At 36.9% G+C, this 15,246-nt stretch overlaps 2 protein-coding genes across 3 annotated transcripts in view; one reads left to right on the top strand and one right to left on the bottom strand.

Moving 5' to 3' along the window:
- Positions 1-15,246, top strand: part of LOC113685875 (nucleoprotein TPR) — a 37,503-nt gene that overhangs the window by 16,210 nt on the left and 6,047 nt on the right. Inside the window, exons 32-47 of one of the 2 annotated variants that reach the window (XM_089189193.1) lie at positions 403-690; positions 1,370-1,444; positions 1,718-1,906; positions 2,099-2,226; positions 2,813-3,098; positions 3,274-3,378; positions 4,162-4,368; positions 5,492-5,644; positions 6,018-6,488; positions 7,107-7,182; positions 7,585-7,840; positions 11,604-11,758; positions 12,413-12,758; positions 13,450-13,566; positions 13,997-14,069; positions 14,608-15,178. In XM_089189193.1, coding sequence (XP_089045319.1) covers positions 403-690; positions 1,370-1,444; positions 1,718-1,906; positions 2,099-2,226; positions 2,813-3,098; positions 3,274-3,378; positions 4,162-4,368; positions 5,492-5,644; positions 6,018-6,488; positions 7,107-7,182; positions 7,585-7,840; positions 11,604-11,758; positions 12,413-12,758; positions 13,450-13,566; positions 13,997-14,069; positions 14,608-15,178 — 3,496 coding nt within the window. Of the gene's footprint in view, positions 1-402; positions 691-1,369; positions 1,445-1,717; positions 1,907-2,098; positions 2,227-2,812; positions 3,099-3,273; positions 3,379-4,161; positions 4,369-5,491; positions 5,645-6,017; positions 6,489-7,106; positions 7,183-7,584; positions 7,841-11,603; positions 11,759-12,409; positions 12,759-13,449; positions 13,567-13,996; positions 14,070-14,607; positions 15,179-15,246 lie in introns of both variants that reach the window. The other variant, XM_089189192.1, reaches the window with a different exon arrangement.
- LOC149036308 (uncharacterized) lies at positions 8,960-11,408 on the bottom strand. Its single transcript, XM_089188830.1, has 2 exons — positions 9,971-11,408; positions 8,960-8,993 (listed from the first exon to the last, which is right to left on the bottom strand). The coding sequence occupies exons 1-2, from the start codon at positions 10,371-10,373 to the stop codon at positions 8,986-8,988; spliced, it is 411 nt and encodes a 136-aa protein (XP_089044956.1). The 5' UTR covers positions 10,374-11,408; the 3' UTR covers positions 8,960-8,985.

The following is a 15,246-nucleotide window of genomic DNA, read 5'->3' as shown; positions in this document are numbered from 1 at the left end:
CAGACTTCAGAATTCAGACTGAATTCAGTCTGCCATCAGCTGTCTCAGTTCTTTGTAAACATTTAATTGTAGAGATACACTGCAATTTAGAGCCACAGTTGACTTGATAATTCAGACCCCATTTAAGCCCTTTAACTCCCATGAGTGACCTAGACAGAATTTATCCTTACAAATCAATACAATATTATTAAGCAGACAAGTGACAAGAATAAAAAAAAAATCAACAAGGGGATTATTGGTAATCAAATACCAAATTCTCAGAACTAACATCATAACAACTGTTTGGCAGACAGTAAGGAGATATACTAAGGAGATCTTGGAAGTGAATCTGGAGAATTATACTGTTAGTAGTAATCACATGGAATCCAGGCTAAATAGCTAAGCTTTTCTTTAATTTTTTAGGCAAGTGATGAATTTAAACGATCTACTGAGGGTAAACTCAAGACAGCAGAGCAAGAAATTGCCCAGTACAAATCTCAGATGGCCACTCTTCAAGCCTCAAACCAAGATCTCAGTGCAGCAAGAGCCAAATTAACCAGAGAAGCAGAGTCACAAACCAAGAGTTTACGAGACGTGTTGAGTAAGGTTAGGGGGGAGCTGGATGAAGCTTTAAAGAAGGCGCAGACATCTACTGCTGCTGAGATGACAGCCAAAGAGGAACTGAAGGAACAGGCTATGTTGGCTGCAGAGGTAATGTTAAACAGAAATTAATTTTTAATGATTTCCCAATTTTTGGTTCTCCACAGTCACACATTAAGTCAGATTACTCAAACATTTATCCTTACCCAAATGTCTTACATGTAGCAGCATTCACATGCAATACAAGTTGAACAATCTGAAATACTTTGAAATGATTTTTTTTAGAGGGGGGAGGGGGAGAATAACACAAATGTACACTTGTGGTTTTCTTTGAATTTTTTTCTGTTTGCTAAAATGTCTGATAACCACTGTATAATTTGAGATTCCCAAATGACAACTTTAAAAAAAGACAAGACTAGAGTCTTCATGCAGTACAGTTACCAATATGAAACTTTTATGTTTGAGTTGATAGCCACCTTAACTGCTTAACTCCAGTGAGTGAGAAGACAGAATTTCTCCTTACAATATCAAATACAGTATCAAGCAGACACGCAATGAGAATAAAGAAAAATATCAATCAGGGGTTCATTAGTTGAACAAACACCAAATTCTCCAAACCAACAAATTGTTAGAATTGTATGGCAGAAAGCAACAAGAAGTACTAAACAAAATGAGATCATGGGAGTGAAAGGGTTAAACCCCTTTGTACTAAGCCTACAATGCTTGCAAGGACTATGCAATTGCTCAGAACCAAAATAGTATTTAATACACTTTTTTATTACTTCTGTAGGCTCAAGATAAGTATGAGAGAGAACTTGTCCTCCATGCTAATGATGTTCAAGCTTTGTCCACAGCTAAAGAACAGGTACTGAAAATTAAAGTCAGTGATTAATGTCATAATGTTGAGCTGCAAGAAAACTATCATTATCATGCTTGCATCTTGAAGGTCCTGTTAACATTTGCTTTTTAACACCTATTTACAAATACAACTGTGTTCAACTGGTTGGACAAGAGTCTTGTATTATTGCTCAAATGAACTATACATCTTTGCACCTTTTAGGAAAGAGATGGCATAAATTATCAACTGCTTTCACTCTGGTGATATTGTGAGTAACTTTTTTTAATTATTTTTCTCCAGCTTCAAGAACAGAGTAGTAAATTTAAAGAAGTAGAGGACCGTGCCCTTGCAGCAGAGCAGAAATTAGAGGAATATGCCAAGTCTTGGGAGGATCAGAAAAAGGCAAAAGCTTCAGAAGCCAAAAAACTAGAGGCTCGCTGTGCTGACCTTGTGAATCAGAACTCTATGCTTCATGGCCAACTAGAAAAGGTTTGTATTGATTCTATTTTTCCACTAACTCATGTTCAGATTGCATTATAGCAGCTGACCAATTTTGTATCAGGTAACCCAAGATTATCAGTATCAAAAAGATGATAAAGAGACAGAAACACTGGCATTCTACATATATATATTTTTTGCTTATTAACTATATTTTAAATCGATTCTCAATCCATCCTTTAGCTCAGTTCCCAACTTGCTGGTAGTAAACAGATGGCGTTGAACATCCCTGTGACACCTCAAGAGGGTGTGGCAGCAGATGGAGGGGAAGAGACTAACAAAAGTATTGAAGAACTCTGGGAAATCATCAGGTTTGTATACTATTACTCTTTTTTATATCTGATTTGTCATCTATACAGGTAGGTATTGAAGAAAAGTGTTTTAAATTTGTTTTCATGGCTTTTCAAAGGTAAGTTTCTGTAGAGAAAAAATTAATATGAAGCTTACTGCAAACCCACCCCTCCCCTAACCTAACATTAACCCTAAATTTTTATCAGTTGACTGTTGTTAGGTTAGGGTAGGGGTAGGTGCATAGTTGCTCTGATGCTATCAATGATCCGAAGCTAACATGGAATATCAAAGGAACGTGGGAAGGGTTCAAACTGAAAATAACCCTTGTTGTATGTTGTGGAGATTTTCAAAAGAACACCATGTTAGTTTTGGGTTTGCCTAACATGACTAATCGCTACTTTCATTCAAATTATTTATCTTCTTTTCTCGTCACCATATTCTCACCTATAGGGTAGCTCCATTTTCTGCATACACAACCTACAGTTCCTCCAATCTCTCTGACAAAGGGCTAATGCTCAAAATGTCAGCTTTAAACTCTTAACAGTGGCCGATATGTTATCAACTCAGTTGGGTAATACTGAATAACTACTTTTTGTTGGTTTAAAGATTTGTTCGTCGGGAAAAGGAGATCTCTGAGACCAAGTGTGAACTGTCTCAGTCTGAAAGTATTCGCTACCAGCAACGCTGTGAATACTTAGAGGCACAAGTGGCAGATCTGCAGAAGAACATGACTGAGGAAAGAACACAGTCAGAGATCAACACTCAGACTGCAGCTCAGCATGCAGAGATCATGGAGAAAGTGGAGCGACTGAATGAAGTTATTGAGAGCAATAAAGTACTGACAAATGAAAAAGAGAGAGCTGAAAAGACAGTAAAAGAGCTTGCAGAAAAGGTTTGTTTTATTTTAATTCACTTTGTAGTGAAACCACTTGGTTGCGCCTTGTGGTTTCACTTAATAAGTTTTGAACATTGTTGAAGTTATTTCTATGATCATTGAGGTTATGGACAATGGAAAATTGTGGTCCATTTGTTAAACTGATCTTGATGTTATTATGGTTTTTTCCCAGATCAAGGGACTAGAGGGGGAGATGAAACCTCTGAAGGATGGTGTGCAGTCACTTACATCACAGAAAGATGCTTTGTTGGCCGAGAAAACAGCTCTTAAAAATGAGGCAAGTCTAGCTCATCATAATCAACAAAAGGGAGAGAGATGCCAGGCATTACAGCCATGGAGAGCTTGCAATTCTCAGTTGATAGCTTGACTCTCCTGTTGATTGTGGTGACTCTAAATCTTGAGAAAATTGTTGAAGTATTTACTTAATGATTTTTACTGCAATGAACAAACATCTTTTCCTTCAGATGTTTTCTTGTGTGAGTATCGTACACAATTTTATCACACCACAATCCATAAGGCCCTGGACAGGCTTTTATTGAAAAACATTAGACAAAAATCCCTGTGTAAGGGCCTTTGCACTGCTGTAAACAGGGCAGTACAAACCTGTACAGTCCTGCGAGCTGTGAGCTGAAGGAAACAAGGAAGGAAAAGAAACACCAAAGGTTGGATGACAAATGGCTTATTAAATAAGTTATATCACGCCAGACAGGAAGATATCTGGAACTTAGTCCTGATGCATGGACAATGCTGCACTCAATCTACTCATCATTTCCTCAAAGCAAATATTTTCCCATCTGGCCCTCCCACTCAGTCAATAAGTACATATTATCTATTAACTAATAAAATAAGTCATACAACGGTGCCTTGAATACTTGGAAGGAGTTCTTGAAATAATTGTTGAAAAAAAAATTTAAATGGCCTAATTGGCAAAAGCAAAATTGTTGCATGTAGTAGGAATAAGTAAAGGTTTTAGACTAAAAAAAAGATTTTTTCTGAAAAGAATCTTCTGATTGTTATATGAAAAATGGGGCAAATCAAACATCAACACTTTGTTTAACAGATTGTGCGCTGGACAGCAAAGATCAAACAGTTGACAGAACAGTACAAGGATGTTGATGTTGATGAGTATAAGAGAATTAAAGAGGAAAAAAAACAGTTTCAGCAACAGATATCCAGCCTGAAAGCTGATAATCAAAGAATAAGAACTCAGACAGAATCCTTGAAATCTGACTTGTCAAAAACACAAGGAGAGTTAGCAGGATTAAGGGTAAAGTTCCACTTTCTGTACTATCAGTGCCAAGTATGATATCTTTTGGTATCATAGGATCATTTATGGTTTAAATCCTCAAACTCCCAAAAGTGATTAGCATGCAACTTCTCCCTATTATATTCATACGTTATCCAGGAAACAGGTGATGACAATACTCCAACTTTTTGGGTAGAAGTTGTCATCTTGATGTAACACCAAATTCTTGTAACTAATTTACAAGGAAATGTGTATCGGCTGGAGGGGAGAATTAACAATCAATCAGTTTCTAGTTTAACTCTTTAACTCACAGAATTGATCAGCATGTTACTTCTTCCTACGATATCCATACAATATCCAGGAAGCAGATAATGAGAATACTCAAACTTATAGCGTAGGAGTTGTTATCTTGATGTAACCCCTAATTCTCTTAACTGATTTACAACAAAATGTGTATAAGCTAGAGGGTAGAATTACCAAGTAGATCATTGAGTTAAAGGGTTAAGAGCTTATGTCTTAATTTAAAAGCAATTGGATTGTTGTGCCCTGTTCAGACCAAAACATATTGATTCTGTAGCCATGACATATAGTTAACAAATAGGGAAGCCTTGACTTTGCTCCATTCTGTTGTGAAAGGCACTAGATGTGGCTAGAGCATGAAAGAATTATAAAGGGAAACAGGAGATGTAGTCAAGTATTTCAAAATTCATAATCCTTTCTAGATTAGTTCAAATAATTTTTTTGGGTAAACAAGATAACAGATTGAAGTAAATCACAAACTTAACTCTGGATCTAATGAAGAATAATTTCACCTAAGTTTTCTTTTGTTTAACCCTTTAACTTCCAAGATCTGATTGGTAATTCTCCCCTCTAGCTGCTACATATTTTTAAATTAGTTATAAGAATTTAGTGTTAGATCAAGAGGAAACCTTCTACCTGATAAGTTTGAATATCCTCATTAGCTGTTTGCTGGATTATGTAAAGATATTATAGGGAGAAGTTTCATGTTGATCAGAGAAAAAAAATAGTTGGAAGGGCAAGAAGGGATTGTCCCATATGTTTTGGTCAGGAGATAAGTTCACATTAATCTGAATGTGTTATCTTCACATATGTGCAATGCTTATTGTTAGAAATACTATTTCAGGCAATGTCACAAAAATCAACTGATCAGCTGGGAAGTTTGAAAGAAGAACATCAGAAAGAACTATCTAAAATGCAGCAGGAAGTAGAATCACTAAAGGCATCTGTAGAAGCCAAGACAAAAGAAGTCAACGAAAAGAATGCAACCCTGCTACAGGTTAGAATTTGCCCAAACACATTTGATCACTTGTGAGTATAGAATATGGGCTAGAGCACCATGGAAATCTTTTTTAGTTCCATGGTAGAGCATTGGATGGCAGTATCTCAGTATCCTTGAATTTGAAATTGTTTTTTTTAAGCCCTTCAAATTCCCCACCCCACTTAGGCAAGTTTCAAATGCCTCACCTCCAGGGCATGGATGACAGTCTAATGCTTGTGGACTCCATGAGGAGGGGGTTGTTGAAGCTTTGAATTGATCAGCCTATTAGCAAATGGTATAAAGGATTGATGCAATCAAAATATGTGAGAGGTGACGGGACATTTGTATCTGAAAATTTTTTATCCTGATGGATTATGTTTGGTTGCTAAAGGTGAAACGAATAGCTCGTCGTTACAAGACCCAAGTTGATGAGCAAACAAAGGAGATGGAAGAGCTCAAGAAAAAGACCAATGAAGCTGGGCAGTCCACAGCTAACGGAACAGCAGAAGCTGCATCTTCTGGGGTGACAGCTGCAGAAAATGTTGATGTTGCTGCACAGGAGAACAAGATCAAAGAGCTAACAGAACAGGTGAAGAACTTTGATGAGGAAGTAAAAAAACTTAAAAAGATAGCTCGTCATTACAAGACTCAACATGAGGAACAAACTAAGGAAATGGAGGAACTGAAAAAGAAATTTGAAGACTCTGGGCAGGCCACAGCAGAAGGAGTATCACCAGGTGATGCATCTAGCGGTGCTGCTGATCTGGCATCAGAAGAGAACAAGGTGAAAGAGTTAACAGAACAGTTGAAGACTGCAATGGATGAGGTCAAAAAACTGAAAGAGTTGGATGAGCAGAATAAGGTTAGTAAACTCTTGAAAGTGACTGGCATCTAATTTCTCTCTCTACATCATCACTCTTGAATCAATTTTAAAGGTCATGAGAGTAATGGGAGTGATCATCAATTCAGGAAGCTCCTGATTGTCAAACAGATTCTCCTCATTTTTACCCCAGAAAGTATAGAGAGAACAGTGTGGAGAATATTAGTTTTGACTCACTGCTTCAAAATGGTAAAAGAGATGTGTGAAAATTTGAAACATGATTGCAAAATTTTCAAATAGCCTTTCATCTCAGCACAATGTAAATAAGAATTATTGTAGCATCCATTTAATCCCAAGATCTCATAAATAATTCTCTTTACTATTTTCAGTATAATTATGATGTTATTATGGAGATTTGGTATTGGATCAACCTGTAGTCCCTTATTGGTATTTTTCTTTATTCCCATTGCTAGTCTATTCAATTTTTTATTGATGTTGAAAAGAGGAAATGTTATTTTGGTCACTTAAGGCAGTTTGAGGTTAATGAATGAAGTCTGTAGAGCACAGCAGTTTGGATAAGACTACATTGAACAGTTAAGTTCGTGATAAAACCAAACCAACAAGAGACTAATGCTGCCTCATTTTCCATACTTACTGTAGACATCCCTGAAGGAGAAAGAGGATAAGAACAGGAAAGTGTTAATACAAGCCAGAGAAAGGCTGCAGCAGCTTTCAGGTAAGGAATGAGTTTGAAGCGATGTCAAGGTTTTCATTAAGAAGTAATTAATGTAGAAGGAGAATGATTAAATAAGACTATTTCCAACCTCTGTATAAAAAAAAAAAAGATGCAGCCATTCAATTGAGCAGATGCAGCCATTTAAAGCCATTTTGATAAGTAGTTTAAGTGGAGGTGAGTAGTGTTGGATATTTATTAAGCTGCATATTTCATGATTGGTAAACTGAAATGATCCACATAAACAGGCAACCAAGAAAGAAACATTAGTGTACTTTGAAGGCGTATAGAACATACTGGATACAGCAACTCAATATAAATGTTCTCCTGTGGCTTCTAGAAGGGTATTTAGGAGTTGTTGAAACACATATAGTTATCTTGCAATTTCTTTCTGATTGTCATCAGCTACTAAGGACAGACTGAGTGCAGAAAATGAAGAATTTAAGAAGAAACACAAGTCACTGAGTGATGAGAAGGAGGCAGTAACCCAGCAATTGACTGAATTTGAGATGAGAATGAAAGTCTTGAACTCACAATGTGAAGGGAAAGTAACAAGGTTGGAGAAAGAGCTACAAGATTATAAAACAGCTAATGACACAAAGGAGAAGGCAATTGAAGAAATGAAGAAACAAATAGAGGAGTACAGGCAGAAAGAAAAAGTGTAAGTTGCCGTTTTCTAAATTCTGCTATTATGTTGCCTTAAGGTTTTCCCTTTTTTGTGGACAGCATTTTCTTACTGACAATCATGTCATAATTTTAGGTTGCCTTTTGGTTGCTTTGAATATAGTTAAGCATAGAACCCTATTGTAACAGTCTGTGATATCAAAGTATTTTCCATGATACTAATATACTGAAGACTAAACCGTTGTTGGTTAACTCTGTTACCCTCAGGCCTGTAAAATGTTAATGATGATAATGCAGTTGAAAAGGGCTTAAGAGTGATTGTCAGTAAAAATCAAAGAAATCGTGGCCACGGTCAAAAAATCGATTGCGCTCATACTTTGTTAGTTTGAAGGCCTAGGTAAGTAACTGAAGGATATGAGGTTAGTTTTTTGAAATATTCCATATAACGGCAGAAAACCACGAAAAACGGTCACCCTACCGGAAGCTCGGATTTCACCTGGCGGAAACTCGAAATTTCACACTTTTCAGCTTCTCGCTACACAGACGTTTACATAGCTGTGAATCTTTCTTAAGTATAATTGAATACATTGATTCTTCCTTAGTCAAACCATGGGAATTATTTTTATCTCTGCTTATTTGTGAGCGAACTGAGACCCGATTAAGAAGACACACTTTTCTCATTTACGCGGAGGTGTAAAATAATCCAAACTCAGCGACGAAAAAAGCTGACCGGTAGTTCTTCAATTCTTCTGATATTATAACCAAAGACAGTTCAGTCATTGATTTTTATGTCTCTGGTTTTAAATCTTTAGGATCTAGTAGCACTTTTGCATGAACGCCGATCAAAATTCGATAAAATTCCAATTGAGCGCCTTTGAAATCTACAACTCTACATAACAAAGCACTATTGAAAATACATAAGGGTTTTGCTTTTTTAACGGTTTGAAGCGTTTTAAAAATATATATTGATGTTAAATATTGTCTACACAGGTAAAACAAACTATGAAACACCAAAATTACCACGAGCTGAAGTTAAATCTCACAGGCTCGCTCCCTAATCTGCGTCACGCACGAGCGACTTAGCTACAATTAGTACAGTAACAAACAGATATTTACATCCATTGATTTTAAATAAGTTGTATTTTTAAAATATCTTACTCAAAGATGTGCCAGGTTTCCCAGTTAACTTGCTGAAAAAAAAAGAAAACCTTAATAGTAATTCTAGCTCAATTAGAATTGATTTTATTTAGTATGAGAAGTTTTGTGCCGTCGAAAACCAATCGGAAGTAACTGTTTCCACGAAAAGCAAATATTGCATCGTTCTCTAAATAAACAAATCTACTTAACCATATAACCAGAGTATGTTGTTGGCGAAGTTAATGGACATACATAACAATGACGTCTTGCTCGTTCTTGAATATTCTCGGTGGAATTTGCGGCGCAGACGAACGCACTTGCTAAGTAACTTCCAATGGCTAATTTCTACCCTTACTTAGCTTTCGTCACACTGCTCACGCTGTGTAACAAGGATATAAAACATCGCACGAAGTCCTAAAAAACTCTCCGGACTTGAACCAGAATTGATTTTAGCAAGATTGCGTGTTTTTAAAAGCCAACGAGTTTATTGGAGATGACTACCCGTACCGTCTCATCGTGTCACTTAGGCATAACCTGACACGATGTCGATAGTTTTGACTCCTGATGGCCGAGAGCACTCGGATTTCTTTTTTTCCGAGTACGCCTGTGTCACTTACTGAATAATACATCATTCTCATTTATTCACCAGGCTTAAAAATATTCCATCACATTTATTCCATTGCGCGTATGCCACAGATGACATTCCAATCCTCGCAGTATGCAGGATATTTGTCCCATGAAGCACTCGGACTATATAGTGCAGCGCACTATACAGTGCACACACTAATATAATCGCAATCCATAAAAAAATGAGAGGCATTAAATAAATGTTGTTATAAAAAAAATTGGATTGGACAGCTGAATGAAGAGATAAGTAACGAAATGTCCTTCATCAACCTTACTTATTTCTCTCCGTCGTTTAAACAAATGATTCTTTCATATAATCTCAAGTCATCAGAATGAATAGACTAAAAATAATTCATTGGAGACAGTCTCTGTTTGGTAGAACATCAAGTAGTTGGTTGCTTACCTGAGCCCACAGGGACGAGCTGTTTTGAAAGCTCAAATATCTTCATGGATTGGAATAAATTTATTCCTTTTTCCAGTGCGGGTGCCTTCCTCAGCTCCTTGCAGTGACTTGAAACAACTTCCGGGATGGTGCAAAGATTACCTGTCCTTCGCCAACCTAAACCTAACTTGGCACGATGAACCGGACAGATAGTCATATCCCATAAATTCGCCGTCTTTTGAAAACATCCACATCTCGCCAAAATTAATTCTACCTCCGTTTCAATTCCGGAAAATTTCAACGACTTTTTGTGATTTTTGATATCCCTGTTACACCGCGTGAGATGTGTGACGGAAGTTGAAGAACTTGTGCGTTCGTCTGCGCCGCAAATCCCACCAACAATATTCAAGAACGAGCAAGACATCGCTGTTCTATGAAGTTCCCCGACAATAAACTCTGGTTTTAGATGCAATGTTTCACAGATAAAGATAATTCGATTTATTTACTTAAAGAACGATGCAATTTTCGTGAGAACAGGTACTTCTGATTGGCTATCGACGGCATAAAGCTTCTCATTCTTAATAAAATAAATTCTTATCGTTTCAGTTTGAATTGCTATTATGATATTTTCTTTTATTTTTACTTCAGCAAGTTAACTGGGGAACCTGGCACATCGTTGAGTAAGATATTTTAAAATAAGACTTATTGTAAATTAACAGATGTAAATATCTGTTTGTTACTGTACTAATTGTAGCAAAGTCGCTCGTGCGTGACACAGATTAGGGAGCGAGCCTGTGAGATTTAATTTCAGCTCATAGTTTGTTTTACCTATGTAGACAATATTTAACATCAATATATATTTTTAAAAGGTTCAAACCGCTAAGAAAGTAAAACCCTCATGTTTTATGTACAAACTTTGGCCAAGGAGCTAATTTATTCAATAGTGCATTGTTATGTAGAGTTGTAGATTTCAAAGGCGCTCAATTGGAATTTTATCGAATTTTGATCGGCGTTCATGCAAAAGTGCTACTAGATCCTAAAGATTTAAAACCAGAGACATAAAAATCAATGACTGAACTGTCTTTGGTTATAATATCAGAAGAATTGAAGAACTACCGGTCAGCTTTTTTCGTCGCTGAGTTTGGATTATTTTACACCTTCGCGTAAATGAGAAAAGTGTGTCTTCTTAATCGGGTCTCAGTTCGCTCACAAATAAGCAGAGATAAAAATAATTCCCATGGTTTGACTAAGGAAGAATCAATGTATTCAATTATACTTAAGAAAGATTCACAGCTATGTAAACGTCTGTGTAGCGAGAAGCTGAAAAGTGTAAAATTTCGAGTTTCCGCCAGGTGAAATCCGAGCTTCCGGTAGGGTGACCGTTTTTCGTGGTTTTCTGCCGTTATATGGAATATTTCAAAAAACTAACCTCATATCCTTCAGTTACTTACCTAGGCCTTCAAACTAACAAAGTATGAGCGCAATCGATTTTTTGACCGTGGCCACGTTTTTTGAATTTTCCTTGATTTTTACTGACATTCACTCTTAATTGCTGCTTGAACACAGAAAATGATCCATTATTTGTTGAATCTGAATAATGAAGTGAAAAGTATATTTTAACATGTCAATTCTTTTCTTGGTTGTACTGCGACAGTGATGTGGAAAAACTTCAACAGAAGCTGCAACAATATCAAGCACTGATACAAAAACAGCAAATGAAAATAAAGTCTTTTGCAGTCAATACATCAAGTTCCATTTCAAGACCATCCTCAGGAGAAGTTAGTGGAGCAGAGACTACAACAACTCAAGGTTAGTTCTGTTTCTGTAAGGTAATTTCTATTTTATTACACACATGTACTTTGTTCGGAACCATCTCAGTGGCTTAAAGGGGGTAAGTTTCTAAAGAAACTGTAGTGCTGTGTCACTTGGAGAGTATGACAGGATAATTTAGTGTTATCAACTGAGTTAAAAATGTTAATTAGCCACCGTGAAGAGTTTAAAGGCTGACATTTTGAATGTTAGGCCTTTGTCAGTAGCAGCCTGAAAGGACCATTTAGAGTCTTTGCGCCCTCTAACGGCTAAGAGTGACTGGCATCTTATTTCTCCTTACAGTATCACCCCTAAATTAAAAGAAACTCTTTATTGTTTAACAAATTCTAACATAGTGTCCATGGTTCTGTTAGTTCCTAAATGAGGCAATTATATCAGTTTTCAGTGCTTCAGAGACCCACACTTGATAATAATTACATTCTTGCCACTCTTAATTGATCAGATAAACTCCTTGTTGAAAGAAATAGTGAGCCATTCTTTGGCATTGGTTCTTGCGTCTTAATTCCTGTAACTCTTAATCTGACAACCCCTGATACCTTCTCATGAAGTATTATTAACATTGAATTGACAGCAGAGTTGTTAAAGATTCAAAGCTTGATAGTGAAACTCTATTTCATCGTTTTTGTACAGCAGAAACACCGTCAAGTATCACTGTTACATCAGCACCACCAATATCTCTAGTGCCACCAACAGCAACAATAAAACCAACCACCACACCCACAACAATTAAACGCTCGGGACCTAAAGCTAGTGTGCGGCCTATAGCAGTTGCACCAACACAAAGCACACCCACCCCCACTGCAACTGTTTTACCAACAGTCACTTCCACCCCCTCAGAGGCTGTAAGTGTTGCTGGAACCATAAGGGTGACAGGAACAGCAATTTCTACAGCAAGCAGTGTGTCAACCTCTGTACCAACCACAGTGTCTGTTCGTCCAATCACCAGTACTGTAGAAGTGCAGCAGCAACAGCCTTCTCAGTAAGTGGTGTTCAGTTAGAAAACAGTGGTGTGATAGTACCTGTAGAATGTTTTTAAACGAGGCAAGGGGGAGAGGGGGGCATTGAATAAATGCTTGCTTATACTGCTGTTTGACCCTTTGAACTCTGAGGGTGACTAAATATAGCATCCATTTTCTCACTAAGGTATCATTGCTGAATCAAACACTAGCCTCATGAGAACTGAGTGTCAGTGCCATAGGAAATGTTTGAAGAACAGTATAGAGCATTTGCATTCTGATGTTAGGGTGTAAAGGGTTAATAAGTGAATGCCTCGAACACCCTACTTGTACTGGAATGATTTCTGAATTTATTGAGAATTAGTTGTTTTGTTATTTTAGATCTTTTTTTTCGTACATTTATGTAGTTAAGATTAGTGGTGTTTTACTTGCTCTGTTCTAATGTCAGCCTTGCATTTGTAACTTCTTTTGAATGTTATCCTAAGGCTTAATAATTACTCCAAATAGTTTGTCCATTTGTGTAGGACAAGAGTTAGCAAAAATTGGCAGCCTAAAAAGATTATTGTTTTCATCACACTGCTTCTGGATCCAAGAGCTTTTGGATCCCCCCCCCCCCCACCCACCAGTTCTTTGTAGGTCGTATTCATAAACATTAGTTACAAACATTTTTCAATTGCTGATTCAAATTGTAATCTGAGAAATTGAACTCTTTAGAGGAGAGTCTGAGGTGTCATCTACTGAAGTGACAGCCAGTGAACAGCTGCAGCCTACTCCATCTACAGCTGTGGTATCAGGAAAGAGACAGAGAGATGAATCTCAAGTTACTGACAGGTATAATTGCAACATACTCAATGTTGTTTGAACATCTTCAAAATTACCCTGAGTGAGAAATCCCATTTAATGAGTATTTAATTTGTTATAATTTTTTTTATTCTTTTAATGAGTAAGACACTTATAATTAGTTAGTTGAGAGAACTATCCAAGTAAAGAAACTTAACCATTTGGCTCCTAAGATACTAGCATCTAATTTCTCCTAACAATATCAACCCTGAATCAAACATTAAGGTCATGAGAATAAAGGAAATGATCGCAAACTAAATTAGCTCTTGATTGTCAAACAATTTCTCCTAATAAGCTTCTTAGAGAATGTTTAAAGAACAGTATGGAGAATAATTTTACATACCAATTTTAGGGTGTAAAGAGTAAATAATTGTCTGAGTGGGTGATTTCCACACTTAATGAGTGATTTTCTATGTAACAGAAGTGCAACTGAAGTCGTGGAAGGTACAAGTACAGAAGATGAACCTCTGTCGAAGAAAATCAGGACTGTAGAGGTTTGTTTAGGATTGAAAACTCATTTGTTTTTAGCCGTCAGCTGTAGATTCAATCAGTCATTCCAGTCAAAATTATGACTACCTTTGTACTTGGACAATGTCTCTTCTTCTTACCTTGGTAAACTTTGTTGGAAATCCTATTTATTCTTTTAACAGTTTTTTTTGCTACCTAGTCTAAATTTAGCAGTTTCTTGTCAGTTGTGTTGTAGCATACAAAAATTGCTATTTCTGTCAATGATATTAACTATTTTTAATTGGTAACTATTTTTGGTAGCAGTGCAGGTTCTTTAAAAGTTACCACAATCAGGGGAATCAGAGTTCCCTAAGGTTACGTAACACCTTAATGATTGTCTGAATTTTAAAGAATTTAAAGCAGCAAGTAATTCTTCTTTTTCAATAGTTTTGTTTGTTTGGTTATACTATTATCTGTGTTCTATAATGAAAAACCAACATACAACAATTTGAGCCCTGAAGGTAACTTGTAACCTTAAAAAGCTGTGGACCACTATAAATTAATTGTGATTAATTCAAACTCAAGCTTCAAGTGGAAGATGAAGTTGGAACATCACAAGAAGCATTTGAAGACACAGCTGCAGATGGCACAGGTGATGATCAACTTGAAGAAGAGGAAGAAGGAAAGGAAGAGTTTGATTTTGATGGTTATGATGGGGAAGAGGGTGAGGAGGAAGAAGACCAGGAGACACAAGATTCTGAAAGACAAGAGGTGATTCAAGCTACAACCATAGAACCAGAGGTAGTTTTGATCGAAAGTGATGAAGATGAAGATGTTGAGGAAGAGAACCTTGATGAAGGAGAAGAGGAGGAGGATGATGAAGATTATGTAGAGCAGGACGAGGATTATGCTGAGGGAGAGGTGGGTGAGATGGAGGAAGATGATGAAGGTGAAGATGAAGAAGTAGAGTACATGGAAGGAGAGGTTGTTGATGAAGATGATGAAGATATGGATGAAAATGGAGAGGATGATCCAAAGCAAGAGGTGGTGGAAGTGATCGATGATGATGAAGATGACATGGATGAAAATGCTCGGGAAGCAGCAGCAATTGAAGAAACGCAGATGGGAGAAGAGGATGCTGGAGAGATAGTAGGAGGTTAGTTTTTTGGGTTATTCACAATCACCATAGTTATTCGGTTATAAGGCGCACTCGGCTATAAGACG

Source organism: Pocillopora damicornis, chromosome 12 (genome assembly GCF_964200805.1).
Source record: "Pocillopora damicornis chromosome 12, jaPocDami1.2, whole genome shotgun sequence".
Classification (NCBI taxonomy): domain Eukaryota; kingdom Metazoa; phylum Cnidaria; class Anthozoa; order Scleractinia; family Pocilloporidae; genus Pocillopora; species Pocillopora damicornis.
Note: the sequence above shows the minus strand (reverse complement) of the source record. Positions and strands in the feature narration are given on the sequence as shown.

What these genes read in the sequence shown, in the direction of transcription:
- LOC149036308 (XM_089188830.1), bottom strand. Translation starts at nt 10,373, where the DNA reads ATGTCTTGCTCGTTCTTGAATATTGTTGGTGGGATTTGCGGCGCAGAC.